This window comes from Mixophyes fleayi, chromosome 2 (genome assembly GCF_038048845.1).
Source record: "Mixophyes fleayi isolate aMixFle1 chromosome 2, aMixFle1.hap1, whole genome shotgun sequence".
In the NCBI taxonomy this organism is placed as follows: Eukaryota; Metazoa; Chordata; class Amphibia; order Anura; family Limnodynastidae; genus Mixophyes; species Mixophyes fleayi.
Window position 1 is genome coordinate 222,210,262 of NC_134403.1, and position 16,669 is coordinate 222,226,930.

The 16,669-nt window shown below is 36.9% G+C and overlaps 1 protein-coding gene across 1 annotated transcript; it reads left to right on the top strand.

Annotated features, from left to right (window-relative positions):
• The first annotated feature begins 5,995 nt into the window (after positions 1 to 5,995).
• Positions 5,996 to 12,556, top strand: MATN1 (matrilin 1). Its single transcript, XM_075197749.1, has 7 exons — positions 5,996 to 6,023; positions 8,152 to 8,498; positions 10,582 to 10,804; positions 10,920 to 11,045; positions 11,206 to 11,610; positions 12,197 to 12,349; positions 12,456 to 12,556. The coding sequence occupies exons 1-7, from the start codon at positions 5,996 to 5,998 to the stop codon at positions 12,554 to 12,556; spliced, it is 1,383 nt and encodes a 460-aa protein (XP_075053850.1).
• The last annotated feature ends 4,113 nt before the right edge of the window (positions 12,557 to 16,669 follow it).

Sequence of the window (16,669 nt, forward strand, 5' to 3'; positions counted from 1 at the left end):
CTTACACAAACAACCTCATCCTTATCAACATCCTCATTAGTGCCCTCGTCGCCTACACAAATCTCCCCCTCATCCTCTTCTAATTCCAAAGTGGCATCCTCAATTTGGGTATCACCGGCTACACTCGGGCTATTAAGGCACACATCAGCAGAATGCTCACGATTAGACATCCCACTGTTGGATGGACTCTCCACAGGGATTGTAGTCATTTGTGAATCAGAGCAAATATTCTCCTGTAATGCCTCACTGTTATCTTGCAGCTCGGCTTTGACGCGTAACAGTAGTTGTGCACCAATTGTAGGCTGGGTAACTTTTTGGGATCTGCCACTAATAGCCAAAGGTGAAGGCCTTATTCTCTCTTTGCCACTGCGTGTGTAGAATGGCATGCTTGCAATTTTTTTTTATCGTCACTTAACTTTTGCTCAGTTACACTTCTTTTTCGCTTCAATACAGTAAAAAATTTTTTGGTTTTTGTTTTTTGCACTAATTTGAAAACACTCTGTTGTTTGACATCGCCTTGGCCAGATGACGTACTGGGAACACTAACATCAGGACTGGTGACAGAACCTGGTTGCTCATTTAGATCATATGTGGACTGCTTTGAATCCATTCTGAGCGCAAACCACTGGGGAGTGCTAAAAATTATTTAGTAGATTCTGCTGACAGTTATGACTTTTGACAGCCAGAAATATTAATGCACAATTAGGGAGGACACCCCAAAAACACTGAGGAGTGCTAAAAATTATTTAGTAGATACTGCTGACAGATATGACTTTTGACAGCCAGAAATATTAATGCACAATTAGGGAGGACACCCCAAAAACACTGAGGAGTGCTAAAAATTATTTAGTAGATTCTGCTGACAGTTATGACTTTTGACAGCCAGAAATATTAATGCACAATTAGGGAGGACACCCCAAAAGCGCTGGGGAGTGCTAAAAATTATTTAGTAGATTCTGCTGACAGTTATGACTTTTGACAGCCAGAAATATTAATGCACAATTAGGGAGGACACCCCAAAAGCACTGAGGAGTGCTAAAAATTATTTAGTAGATTCTGCTGACAGTTATGACTTTTGACAGCCAGAAATATTAATGCACAATTAGGGAGGACACCCCAAAAGCACTGAGGAGTGCTAAAAATTATTTAGTAGATACTGCTGACAGATATGACTTTTGACAGCCAGAAATATTAATGCACAATTAGGGAGGACACCCCAAAAACACTGAGGAGTGCTAAAAATTATTTAGTAGATACTGCTGACAGATATGACTTTTGACAGGCAGAAATATTAATGCACAATTAGGGAGGACACCCCAAAAACACTGAGGAGTGCTAAAAATTATTTAGTAGATACTGCTGACAGATATGACTTTTGACAGCCAGAAATATTAATGCACAATTAGGGAGGACACCCCAAAAACACTGAGGAGTGCTAAAAATTATTTAGTAGATACTGCTGACAGATATGACTTTTGACAGCCAGAAATATTAATGCACAATTAGGGAGGACACCCCAAAAACACTGAGGAGTGCTAAAAATTATTTAGTAGATACTGCTGACAGATATGACTTTTGACAGCCAGAAATATTAATGCACAATTAGGGAGGACACCCCAAAAACACTGAGGAGTGCTAAAAATTATTTAGTAGATACTGCTGACAGATATGACTTTTGACAGCCAGAAATATTAATGCACAATTAGGGAGGACACCCCAAAAGCACTGAGGTGTGCTACAAATTATTTAGTAGATACTGCTGACAGATATGACTTTTGACAGCCAGAAATATTAATGCACAATTATGGGGGACACCCCAAAAGCGCTGGGGAGTGCCAAATATGAAGAAAAAATAATAAACCTCTATCCTCCTCTCTGCACTAGCGATTTTGGTTAGAGCAATTGCAAGAACAATATTGTATTCTCTGTCCCTGCTCTAATTAGCCTATGACTACACCCTGCTCTCTCCCTCTGTCAAATGGCGATGGATTGCTGTGGAGGCGTGTATTTATAAAGTTGAAGTATCGCGAGAACCGAGTCCCCAGATCCGACAACGTCACAATGACGTTCGGCCTCGATTTGGATTCGGAATGGGCGGGAGAGTATCGAGCTGCTCAGCTCGGTACTCGGATACCCAAAGTTCGGGTGGGTTCGGTTCTCGGAGAACCGGACCCGCCCATCTCTAATTTTAAGTGACTTGCTTAGTCACAGAACATAGAAAGGACCGAACAAATGTCTTGGCTACGTCAAACTGTGACAAAAATTTTCATTATAGAATAATGGGGAACAATTGCCATTTTGATTGGCCCAGTAAAACATGAATAGCTAAAACTATGATGCAACACAAGTCTTACATCAGGACAAAAAAAACTGGAGGTAAGTAAAACTATGTGTCTGGATTTTTCAGCATATTTGAATAAAAGTTTGTGCATGTGGCAGGTTCAATGTAGGGTAAACTATTTGGAAAATGTAAAAAAATTAAGTGTAGCAGAAACCCATTACATTTTTTACTATTGATTGTGATTTATTATATATAATATATATAGCATCTAGTTTCATTTTCATTTTATCTGGCTTACTATGAGTGTGATATACAGATGATCTAATCGGCCCCTATAAGTATAAACATTATGTTTAATATATCACACAACTTGAGCCTTGAAAACACATTCACATTGGTGTGTGAAAAGGCAGTTTGCTAATAGCCAAGCAGTTTGCTCATCAACCCATCAGATTGCAATACATTTTACTACTGATGACAGAGGATTAATTAAAGGTAAACCCGAGTAAAGTGCCTCTCTCTGCACATCTTTTGAATTCAATCAAACTACTCTAAGGAAAGCGTCAGTAGGTTGAGGGATGGTACCACAACCTGTGTATTAAATACGTCAACTGTGACACTTAGTATTAACCTATATGAATTCAGCATCAACACCTCCATCATCCATAGTTGGAGTTGCACAATCTCTTTTGGCTCTATATTTTGTGTCAGTAATGTTTAACCCACACTGAAATCCAAACTATTGCCACAAATCTATTTAAAACCTGACCACTGGAGATGCTGGTATATACATATAGGCCTAGCAACATTCTTCACTTGTGTGTTTTTAGAAGTTCTGGTAAAATACTTCATCATTCATTGGTGAATTAAAACACATATACAAACCATATTGTTAGTTTTTCATTAATCTCTACACGGTAGGTAGACAAGTAGCACAAACACTGTAGGTAGAAAAATGGAATATATATATTGTAGCTGGAGAAGCGTGGGACATATTCTGTAGCTGGAATATTGATTTAAAATACTTTTGATATTTTAGCCATTAAAAAAATTATAAAGAGGAGCTATAGGAAACAGTTATATGGAGAGATAGGGGATATAACGAGCACTAATTATCATGTGGTAGAGTGGGAGATGGGAAAATGTTGGGGGTTATTTAAACAAGAAAAATTTCAGGAAAAAATATAATAATATACTCTTTCTCAGATTACCAGCCCATCTCTTGTGCCCCTTCAAGCTTCCTGAGTGGCATGCCTATTCTCGCCTCACAAACTTCTATATCCAACACAATCTACTGGACCCTCTTCAGTCAGACTTTCATTCCCAACAGTCCACAGAGACTATGCTGAATAAGGTGGTCAATGATTTGATAACTACTAGATATAAAGGCTATTACTTGCTTCCAATTGTCCTTGACCTCTCTGCTGCATTTTATACGGTTGACCACTCACTCACTAGTCATACAAATGCAGCATTCCCTATGTCATCAATGTATTGTCTTATCTTGGTTCTGACCCTACTTATCAAACTATTCATACCCTGTTTCAATGTATCCACCTCCTCTCTGCGTCCTCTATCTAATAGAGCACCTGCTCACTTTCCCATTTACAGGGCTTTTTCTAGGCTGCACCCACTCTGGAATTCTATCTCTCATGCAAAAAGACTTTCCAATAGCCTCCAAACCTTCAAGCATTCCCTGAAGACTCACCTCTTTAGTCAAGCTTGTGATATTATCAAACAATCCTCTTAACCCCTAGGCATTTCTACACATTTAGCAGCTTTCTACACATTTAGCAGCTATCTACACAGTCAACTCAAAACACATTCATCCTCCTTCTCCCTCTAACCCCTAAACTAACCCCTAAACTAACATTGCTATGTGGCTTGGACAATTTTCCAATTACAATCTGGCTGGGCTAATATAAGATATATGGCTTCAAAACATAACAATGAAAAAAAAACACACAATGAAGAGTGCTGCTGCTATAGAGCCATGCTGTCATTAGTTAAAGTCATCTCCTAGTAGATTGCAGCCACCATAGCTCACTAGGAAGTGATGTAATCAATGACAGGAGGGCACTGAAGCAGCAGCACTTGGGAGTGAGAGACCAGCGATGGCAGGAGTAGCATCATAAAGTAAGGATGTGTACACTGGTTGTGGAGTTGAGGTGACAAATAATGAAGTATATGGAAGTATATGAGCCTATATGGGACTATATTCATGTATATGAGATTATATAGAGGCTGTGGATATATAGAGGCCATAAGGTGGAATTATATAATATTTGGGGGCTTTATGAGTTTATATGGGGGCATGTACGGCTGTGCTGTCACATATGAAGCAATACATTTGCATTATTAGGCAGACTATATGGCAATATTATGAGCATAAAATGTACTGAAGGTATAGGACATCTGACTGTATATGACAGTTGACTAGCCAGTGTTTGTTTTCAAATACCACGCGCGTGTTAACCATACCCTGAACTAAAAGGCATATTGATAATTATTTATTTTATACTGTAGTAACTACATCCACTTTTGCTATATCATGCAATTCAAGTACGGTACACTTTTTCTCACTGTATCATACAGCACATTAATTATATACTTTTGCTGTATTGCGGCACGCCACCCTACATTAGACCTTTATTTTCACAGCACAGCTTACAAGGATTACACTGTGAGAAAAAAGTTTGCAGGTCTGGAGATGGCAGGAGTTATATATAGGGAGTAGTTATATGAAGAGAAAGGAATAAAGGTAAAAGTGTACCGATTGATTTAAGTTACTGATTGACTTAACTGCTAGTGGAGTTGAAAGGAAGTCTTGTAAGTAAAGTATATACATATGAACAGTTGATGTTTTGTTTGGATTGTCAAGTAAAGGTAAAGTACTACACTGCAGCTATTCACTAAATAATGTGTTTCCGAACTAATTTTTAACTCATTATGTGCCTCTTCATAGCAGCTGTTTTACACTATTTTGCTGTAGGACATGCTGGCAGTGCCTTATTGTACTGTAACACTGCAGAAATTAATTGTGGCTCAGAGTGCTATGGAGATACTTTGTGTGCAGAACCTGGAATTAGCTCTGCTGCTGAACAGAGACCTTTATGTCTTCCCTGCAGATACAGGACTTCTTTTATAAGACACACTGAAAGGATCTCATTTAGGTAGTTTTCACCTGATTAACCCGTTACTTGCAGAACCACATTGCAGCATACAGATATTGGCTGCCTATTTTTACCCCTCTTAGACTAGTGGTGGCCAGAATCCACAGCTGGTCCCCTGGGTGCCCTAACCAGCTCACCTATTCAACCCAAGATTCAGCACTGGTCAGATGAACAGCCACCACTTTAAGTCAATATCTTGTAAAGTTACTTGCAGGCTATCTCCACCAGTACTGCAGCTAAAATTCAACAGCAAAAGAGTTAACTGTAGTTTTTTTAAAAACAATATTATAAAAAGAGTAAACATCCTTCCACTAATCATCCTCCCCCTAATATACCTCCCTCAAGCCAATCTCCACCCATCCCACCCCTCTCTCTGTCACTTGGGAGGCACTCCAGGAGGGGTGTAGGTAAGATACCTTGAGCACAAATTGCCCATTCCATCATTCTCACTCTACTTTGTGACTCCTCTCCGGACATCATGAAGACCTCTCTGTGTCTACTTTCCTCTCTCCTGTACTTCAGTTGCTATAGTTATGTAGCCATGGGGGCACCGCCGCAGCAGCAAAGGGGTGAGTGCTTTCTACTTTCTAAGAAGCTCGATACAACTCTCCTAATTTCCAGACACTGCATCCATACATCTTGCGGCTATACTAAATTCATTATACTTCCAAGACTAAGCAAAGTAATCAGTATTGCCACGACATGTAGAAATGTGTGACAGTTTTCAGTTTTAAGTGAGGAGTTGATAGTAATGAATTGTTGGTATTGCTTAAAGAAACATAAATCAAATTTATGAATGCAGAATGTTTAAAATGACAAGAAATAAAGCAGATATCTGATATATACATTTATGTGTAGCCTAGATAAATAAGGTCGCTACATTTTCCAGGAAAAAATACATTTTCTACTTCTGTCACAGACTCAAGGAAAAATGAGGTCTCATTTTACTGACCTGAATATAAAATATTGATCAGGTAATGAAACAACATATATAGACATATAGCATGGATTATATCAGAAACTGTATAATGCTGACATTACTTGGAAAACTATTGATAGAGGAAATTGATTATCACAAGGGTATTTATGATGGACTGGAAGAAGTTTTGGAGGTTGTGTTACTTGGTCCTGTTTGGTTGCGACCATATCATTATAAATCCACACAGCCCTAGACCCCAGCCTGGTCAATCTAAGATTATAGTGGTAGTAAAACAGACATATTTGTGATATTATCTATAACGTATATCATCGCTTCACACATTGATCAATTATGAAATATTCAGGAGAGAAGTGTCATTTTCTGGATAGCTGTTCAAGTATGGAGATTTAAAGAGTATAATAACAATAAGGCAAGTTAGGGGATTATGATTAAACTATAGTAAACATGTATTTGAGGACTTAGATTGTCTATTTTTCTGTACATGAGTAACTATACGCAATGTGCGTCATGTCAGTGTGTATCAGATCTATGAGTTGGACAGTGAGGAATCTGGAATTCTCATATGTTTTCATCTACCACCCAGTCTGCCTTAAATCTCCTTAAATGTAACTCTGTTAACTCATATTTGAATTGACAATGACTAGATACTGTACAATGAAACAGTATTGACTTTATTATAACAATTCCAATGTATTATTTGCCTGCATTAGCCTGAATTACTTAACTATTACTTTTATCAGACCGACACATTTGTGTTATTATTGTCATTTTTTTTAGATATTTATAAACTATAAAATGTTCCATATTACCACAAAACAGATTAAACAGTGTCCAGTACATGAAAACCACATTATAAACTAAGGAAAATCTTTTTGCCACCACTTCTGATTGTTAATAACCTTGCAAAATTGATGTTTTTAACACTGTCTTTTTGGTTAGGAGTTAAAGGAAAGTAGTTGGTAGCAAATCTGTCAGATTCCTCACATCAGGTCCCAAATATGGAGATCAGGCTGTCAAGGCTGTTGCATGAAATCTGAATTCAAGGTTCTAGTATGTGCCACTCTCCAAAGTTTAGTATTTAATAGAACAGCCAATGATGCAAAATTTTGCAAAGTAACCTAGTAGTACGTAAATACTGTTTTTACATCTCTTTTAAAGATTCAACATTGCATATCAAGTGAATTGCCACTATTCTATTTATCTATGGAAAGACTATTAAAATTGTAGTGTATATAATTAGCGGTATTGACACAATAAACAGTAAAATTTCTCTCTTCAATGAAACCCCACACAGAGCTGCCTTTCAGAATATCTGAATATAAAAACAGGATTATACTATTGACAGTAGCTCTGTCAGAACGCTTATTCCTATGATCTATCCATCTGTCCTTATGCATTATTCTAAGGGGTGTATTTACTAAACTGCAGGTTTGAAAAAGTGGAGAAGTTGCCTATAGCAACCAATCAGAGTCTAGCTGTCATTTTGTAGAATGTACTAAATAAATAATAACTAGTCTGATTGCTTGCTATAGGCAACATCTACACTTTTTTAAACCTGCAGTTTAGTAAATATACCCCTAAAAATTGCAAAATGTGTTACACTGCTTTATAACAACATACATAGTAACTTATTAGTGTAATGGTGTGGCTTGCTGATTGCAGACTATTGACTACAAGTATTGTGAAATGTGCTCACTTTACTGAGTTCAAAATACAATGGTGAGTCTTACACAATCTTCTTTTCTCTCCCAACAAAGGCCCAAATTGCAAGACTTATCCCACTGATCTGGTCTTCATCATAGACAGCTCACGTAGTGTACGACCTTCTGAATTTGAACAGGTCAAGCACTTCTTATCTCAAGTCATCGAGTCTCTGGATGTTGGTGTAAATGCCACAAGAGTCGGTCTCATCAATTATGCTAGCTCTGTCAAGAATGAGTTCTCCCTCAAAACTCACAAGACTAAGGCTGCTTTAACTCAGGCAGTCAAAAAAGTCCAACCTCTTTCTACTGGAACAATGACAGGCCTTGCTATTCAATATGCCGTCAACCAAGCCTTCAGTGAGAGTGAAGGGGCGCGACTCAGATCTCCAGGAGTCAAGAAGGTGAGCGGTGCAAATAATCATGCTACTACTACTCTTCCCCAATCATACCAACTCTCCCAACCCTATCAGGGACTACAGATTGATTAAGATCAATACAGTGCTCAAAAGGACCAATCTTAAAAATAAGTATTAGTGCAACTTTCACTTGAATTTGAGGGATCTTTTTATATTAAAGTGACAACAGATTTATGTATTCTACTGTCTTCAGTGATAGTAGTAAGTACTTGTAAACATATGTCAGTACAAAATTTTGAATCTACATAGAGATGACTCAAAGCTAATTGCTGATTGGTTGCTGTAGGTCAATGCATATTTTGCACCTGCCTTAGTTAATCACACACAAGGGGCATCATATAGAGTTAGAATTAAATGCAGCAGGATGGTGTCATTTTTGCAGGGTACACTACAGGTAGAGGCAAATTTAAAATGTGTCGATAGATTTAGAATTGGGTGGGGGAGTGTCCAAACTCAACTCTCACAGTGTGAAAAAAGCTGTCAGACATTTGTGTGTTACAAGTATTTTCCCTACATGCAATTAACACTAGCATTTGTCCCCCCTTGCATCACAACATGGTTTGTCCAGGTGCAAAATTGCAGCCCATAGCTGGATTTGTTCCTAACCCTTAATTAGTTCCAATTAGTCTAATATTAAATATATTGCTGCCACTAGTTTTACATCATGTTATAAATAAAAACCAAAGCAAAACTATAACCAGGTAAAGTATCTTTATGACGTTTGTAGTGATATGTCTTGTATGCGTCTTTGTATTTCATTAAATTTGATATCTGCTTACCTCTAGAGCATTCCGTTGAGGAATGCAAGCTAGATAAAGCTAAACAGAGACCTGTCAGAGGTGTTATCAGTTATAACTGCAAAGGGATGGAAAGTGGGCCCCTCTTAAGGTGTTGTGTAACTACATTTGGGAACACACAAACCTTTATCAAGCAATACATGTCATTAAAACAGAATGGTTAAAATAAATGTCATTTAGATACCTTAATTTTATCAGAAATTATAAGGTCAATTATTAGTAAAACAAGTCTTGGTTAAGTCAGCAAAAGATTTTAAGTAGCAATACTAGCTATAAATATTAATCTTCAGTAAATCATAATTTAAATATCCAGTGGGAATAGATTAGAGATATGTGTATGTAGTCGGTCAAAAAACAAACACACAAAACAATAATAAATTCACTGCTGGTGACTATGTGACTATACAGACACATACGTGGCATTTAAAACATGCAGCACACTTTCAAAGCATCTACATGTTAGCAACCATTACGAAAATGGTGTGTATGGGAACACACACAAAAACAGGTAGCACACAGGGCATTTCAAACTTTTAGTTACAGAATTATTTTTGCACATGTTCTTTGGCTAGTTCAGCACAAACCAATATTTTGGCAGTGTGTGACTGAAATTTAAATCCACTAAAAGGTGAGGGACTGGGAACAGACTAAAGCTTTACATTCCGTAGTGAGAGGCTGCAGAGCTTTCCACAGAGCAAACAGGACAATTTGTAATTATTGAACTACGGTCTATGCATATTCTTGAAAGGGAATTTGTTTTTGTACCACTGGTATCCATGCTAACCACTCTCAGAAAAAGCTAAATTAATAGTTTATTATTACACACATATCTAACATCGGAATGAAACAAGTCCTCTTACTATGGTAAACGGAGGGTAACACTAGTATATTAAAGCCATTGGTGTTTCTGTAAATAATGAACTCGCCATTTTAATGAGACAAACTTATGCAGACTCTTGTGCGCTTATGCAAAAGTAATCACAATACACATTCTAGGCACAAAGGAGAACACAGTCTTTTGTTGCATTGAGCTTTGTAATTGTAAATGAAGGAAGTTATATAGATTAAGTACAATAAAGTAGTAGGGTAGTTAGTCATATTTGTTTCATTGCTGTATTATTTTCTTGTGCCAAAAAAATATAAAACTATATATATATATAATTTAATCATTGTTTATTCACAATATTTGTATTGTAGACTGTCAAAATGCTAATAAAAATAATTGAAATTATATTTTTTAACAATATCATCTATCACTATCTTATTTTTAGGTGGCCATTGTGGTAACTGATGGCCGTCCTCAGGATGGTGTAAAGGATATTTCTGCTAGGGCACGAGAGAGTGATTTGGAGTTGTTTGCTATTGGAGTTGGACGTGTCGATATGACCACCCTGCGTCAGATTGCCAGTGAGCCCCTAGATGATCATGTAGACTATGTGGAGAGCTACAGTGTGATCCAAAAGCTCAGCAACAAATTCCAGGAGGTTCTCTGTGGTAAGTTATGCTGTATTGTTTGTTAAATGGTTTACCCATACATTTACAATATGTATATCATTTTGAAATTGCATTGGAACAAATACTTATCTTAAACTTCAATTTTCTTACACAGAAATAACTGACCTCTGCTCCACTGGAGATCACGACTGCCAACAGATCTGCGTCAGCGCCCCAGGATCCTACACCTGTGCCTGCAGGGATGGATATACATTAAATGAGGATGGAAAGACCTGCAATGGTGGGAAAAAAAGAAAAACATTAATAGAGACAGAAAGAAAGTTAAAAATTTAAATATTTGGCAATCATCAACCTATATTATGCCTATGCAAAATCTACAAATGTGTAGATTGTGTCAAGCTCCTGGTAATAACATATTTTGTTTTCTCTTTCCTACTTAGCCTGTGGCGCCTCAGCATTTGACTTGGTATTTCTAATTGATGGCTCCAAGAGTGTACGCCCAGAGAATTTTGAACTGGTCAAGCAATTCATAAATCAGATAGTGGAGTCTGTGGATGTTGGTGATAATAAGGCACATGTTGGGCTAGTCCAGTACTCAAGCTCAGTAAGGCAGGAATTCCCATTGGGAAGGCATAGCAGCAAGAAGGATATTAAGTCAGCTGTAAAGAAGATGTCCTACATGGAGAAAGGCACCATGACTGGTCAAGCCCTCAATTATCTAATTGACAACACGTTTACCATCTCCAATGGGGGAAGACCAGGTGTGTCTAAAGTTGGCATTGTCTTCACTGATGGTCGTTCTCAGGACTATATCAATGACGCTGCCTTGAAAGCTAAGGAACTTGGTAAGACAATGTTATCACCTGTTATAATGCATAAGTTGTTTGAACCTGCATATGTTGCACGGTTATTGTGAATGCCATAGCCGGAATCATTACCTCCATTGTTAACATTACTAATTAATGTATTTTGCAGTGTAACAAACTGTGCTTATATATTGTTTCCACCCAAAAAAATAAATGGTTAACTCGGCAATGAATCTTGGAACAATACTTTTTTTCCTTTTGTCAGTCCTTATTATTAGTCATTATTCAATAATATTTACTGTGAAATTAGCTAATAACCATAATCAATTATTCCACAATCTTCAAAATTTAAACTTCCATTTTCACCTGATGCTAATGAGCTCCTCTCCCTCTCTGGAGCCCCAAAGGCTGCTTTGTACAATAGTTTATTCCTATAGCATTCCCAGGTTTGTCTAACAGCCCTGGCCTATTTATCAAAAAGTCCCAGATTCCAGCACAACCTGTTCACACACCCTTTCTGCCACCAATTAAAGTGAGAAATGAAAATGTTCAACAATTTGATGGTAATGGAGCTGAAAAGATTATTTATTAAATCAATTTTCTTGATGCACTAAATGTTATACAGGTTACAAGATGTATGCTGTTGGTGTGGGCAATGCTGTGGAGGATGAGCTCAGGATGATTGCCTCTGAACCCGTAGCTGATCACTATTTCTACTCAGCTGATTTCAAGGCCATGAAGGAGATTGGCAAAAAACTTCAGAAGAAGATCTGTGTCGGTAAGTGGCAAAAATGTTGAAACCAGGATATATGCAATAATTTGAAAGCAGCAATTATAGACACTCACTGAATTAACCAATGCATTTTCTATTTTTACATTATCAGAAGAGAACCCCTGTGAATGTGAGGCTATTGTCAAGTTCCAGACCAACGTGGAAGAGCTCATCCAGTCATTAACCAGGAAGAATATCCTTTTTATAATATAACCAGAGCTAAATGCTACTTTCAGGACATTTACAATTCACAACTATAGTGAAGGTACATAATTTACAACAGTTTTCACATGACAAGTTTCCAGTGCTCAAAGGGCGTATGTCCTACTGAAAGAGGGTTATGGTCCTGCAAGAAATGGAAGTGGTCTGGGCAGATCAAGAAGGGCTCTTTCTGGATCTGGAGGTAGTCTGTGTGAATTGGGGCATGGTCTCATTTGTCCCAATTTTATATGAGGGAATATTGCAGAATTTAAAGGCATGAGGAAGCAACGCAGTAATAAATGTAAAAATATGAATGGATTACGAGTAAACAAAGCATTGGAAGTGCATTTGGTGGTGTTCAAAAGCAGTGTGGTAGTATAGTGTAAATAGCTAGGCATCTTCCACGTTTTCCAAACATTTTAAAACTGGTGAGTAGGGTGAGAGAGACTTCTAGAGTAATCAATCCATATTACCACAAAACAGTTACTTCTCTTCATAGCAGGGCTCAAAGGGTTTCACCCACGCAGGACAGCATTATTTGTAATATTCTGCAGATATTATTTTCTAAATAATGAGCTTTGACTCTTACCGCCCACTTCTAGCTAGAAGTCCCATCAAACCAGTGTGGTTAATGGCACTAAGCTGGACTCTCTAAATTCGGATGTAGGTCACACAAAACTGATAATCTCAACACACACACACACACATATATATATATATATATATATATATATATATATATATATATATATATATTCATATTTATATTGGGAGAGGGAGAGAGAGAGAGAGAGACAGATTATTTATTTTACTTTATTTTTTTTCTCATAAACATCCGCCATGATTTAAAATTTGGTGTTTTAGTGACATAGAAGGGTTGATCAAAAAATCCATCACCCACTCCTTACCCTATAAGACTCAGCCTAGCCTACTCAACTCTCCTCCACTCTAATTCCAGATCCACTTCGGCCTCATTTATAGTTAGAAGTCAATCCAGCTAAAGGGTGCAAACACATTTTTGCATGCAGGCAAATGCTGGCTGCTTTTGCATAGAGCAATTAAATGCTGGGCAACCATTTTCACACTGCAATTTAGACCTGAGCTAGGATACAATCCCCCTCCTACCCTGCATCTACACATCTTAAATCCCTCACCCCCTTGCAGCACAATGCATCTTCTTGCTGAATTTACTCGTAGCTCTAGATGATCTCCTTTTGTGTGCAAAAACAAAAACAATTAACAGTTTGTGTGCAACGCATATGACACATTGCTGGAAAGGTGACATTGTCCTCTTTAAAATAAAGAGTTGCAGGGTTACCATGGGCATAAGATAAAGCCCACATAAGTCTAGGTGAGGAACATATCGTATGTCCTTGAAGGATCTCAGCAAATGCAACTTTTTCCTTCTTTCACTATCCCAGATTGCTTGGTGTTTGAATGCAATTAATTGCATTATTTTAAAATGCACTGTGAATTATTTTTATTCTATGTTTCTTTAACTCCTATCTCACTTGAAGCTGTGTCCAAGAGAATCACCGCTCTTGAGAATAAAATCACTGTGTGAGGAATTACTGCCCTCTACTCCTCCAATGCCCAGGATCCATTAAAGGGCTCCCAACATTTCATCTTGTCAAGGCCAAAGATCATTCCTCATCTCTCGCCTGCACAGAGTGCCTCTATGCTTGAAATGTGAAATTGGAAGATGAAACACTGGGGGTTGCTGGCGAGGATTTTACCATCTGCCTTGTTAAAATGAGGTCCCTAGTGGTGAAGGGCATATTGCATTCTGTGAAAGATAGCATGCAGATACCAACTGTCGTGCTTTAATTGTAAAAAGTGCCTAAACACACATGTATATACACTTATAGATATAAATATATTTATATATACATGTATGTCATATAATGTTACATGCATATATTTCTAAAGAAAATAAGCAATACAGTAGTCAGTGTGTATATATAATTGCAAGAAATTAATTACTATAGTGACACACATAGCTCATGGATTACCCCCAACCAAAAACTCCAGGATTCATTTATGCTCTATTTGTTAGAAGGTAAATAGCTTTTAAAAGGCCTTTACTCAAGGGGCTGAGTAAAAAGATGCTAAACTGGAAGGGCATAGAGTAAAACATGATCACTAAAGCAGCCTCCTTGCCTCCCAAATATGCATAGCCACATTCTCCATGATGCATTATATTATAACAATTATTAATACAAATCTCTATTACTTTATTCAGTTACTGAATAGGTTTCCTAGCAGGAGCATGAAGGATTATATTGCATTTGTGATATCACATTAATATGTCTAATGTAATGGAACCATTCTTTCATCATTATATTTATAAATATATCTGCACATACATTGATAAGTGTGTGTGTATTTACATATATTCGGTTTTGTATCTGAAAGGAATATTTGCTTTCCCACCTTAAAGTTTTAATATATAAAATGTATATATATATATATATAATATAAATATTTGATCGTACTGGGTTTTTTTTTTAACCGTCCATGTTCCTATCCTTAGGAATTGTATCGTCAGCTAGTTGAAATAAGTTAATTTAAGATGTTAAACTGAGTTTTATGCCAAAATAAAAATAATACAAAAACAGATGTACAGTTTTTGATGTTTGATTGTCTTATCTTACTAATTAAAAAGTGTCAATTTTAAACCAATGATCTAGAATGAAAGAACATACATCCATTCTCAGTTGTCTTTGGAATTGTCATATCATGTCTATAAGTGCAAGAGAACTTCTTTGGATAAAGTTCCTAAATGTAGGAAAGATTATCTCACCACTAACTGCAAAGAGCTACATTGCATCAATGTAGTTAACTGATAAAATGTATCACAGATACATCTATATCACTTGTATCATCTTTGACCAGGGGTTGAGCAACACAACAGATATGCCTGTGAGGAGGAGCAACAGCTACACATCCAAATTATGTTGACCCGCCAGTACAGTACTTACCCTATGCTTCACCACTCTTTCCCTCCCTGTTCTTCCTCTCTAAACATACACACTAATAGCTCTACGATATGCCTAAATTGAGACTTACACTTCTACATTTTTTAAGCAGCACTGCCCTGTGTCAAAAAGCTAGAGGACAATGAGAGAAAGTGCCCTGCACAAAGATGGCCCTAATTCAAATTAATTTGGCTGTAAATTACGTGTTTATAAAGTGTATGCAACTTGTGCATAGTTCTGCTCATATTCTAATCAAAGCTTACCTTAAGATACATTATGATTTAAATAGGGTTAGAATTACTCTCTGTATAAATAGTACATATGTATGTAGACTTTGTTTGTAATAAATACATTTTTTTTTAATATAATCATTATTTTATTTTTTATTTTCATAAATTATTTTGCAATAAATAACTAAATAATGAACTCTTTAATGCATAGATTGCATAAAATACCTTTTGAAAATAAATCTCAAATACGTACAGTTGTTTTGTGATAGCTACCGATATGCGTGTGCCTTTTAAATCAAAGACTATGACATGATGATCATCACTATTATCCAGCATTTACACCAGCCCTATAGCAAGTGTAAAACACCACTGAAATCAAGCATACTTACAATAAACATAGGCTTTGAATCTCATCATCATCAACATTTATTTATATAGCGCCAGCAAATTCCGTAGCGCTTTACAATTGGGAACAAACATTAATAAAACAATATTGGGTACTACATAGAGACAGAGAGATAAGAATCTGTGTTAACATGCCCTTTCTGTACATGAGCTTCATCAGTCCACCCTTTCCGCCTCCATTCTGCCCCTCAAGTCGTAAGGGGGGTAAGTTGAATCAGGCCCAGAGTGAGCATTCACCAAAGAGTTCAATAAAAACTAATTTTCTGATTATCTATGTTGAAAACAACCATTGTGCAACCTACCATGGATTGTTGCTTTATTAGCACCTGTGTTAAAGAAAATGAACAACATAAAGTTCACTAGCAAATCATACCACAAAGCTACTTTCTTTTTCAAATAGCTGCAGTATTATGCATCCAATATTTTGGACAATTTTTACTAAGGTTAATAAATGAAGGTAAGAAATGTCTCTAAAAAACAATTATACAAATACAGCAATACTATAAAAAAGA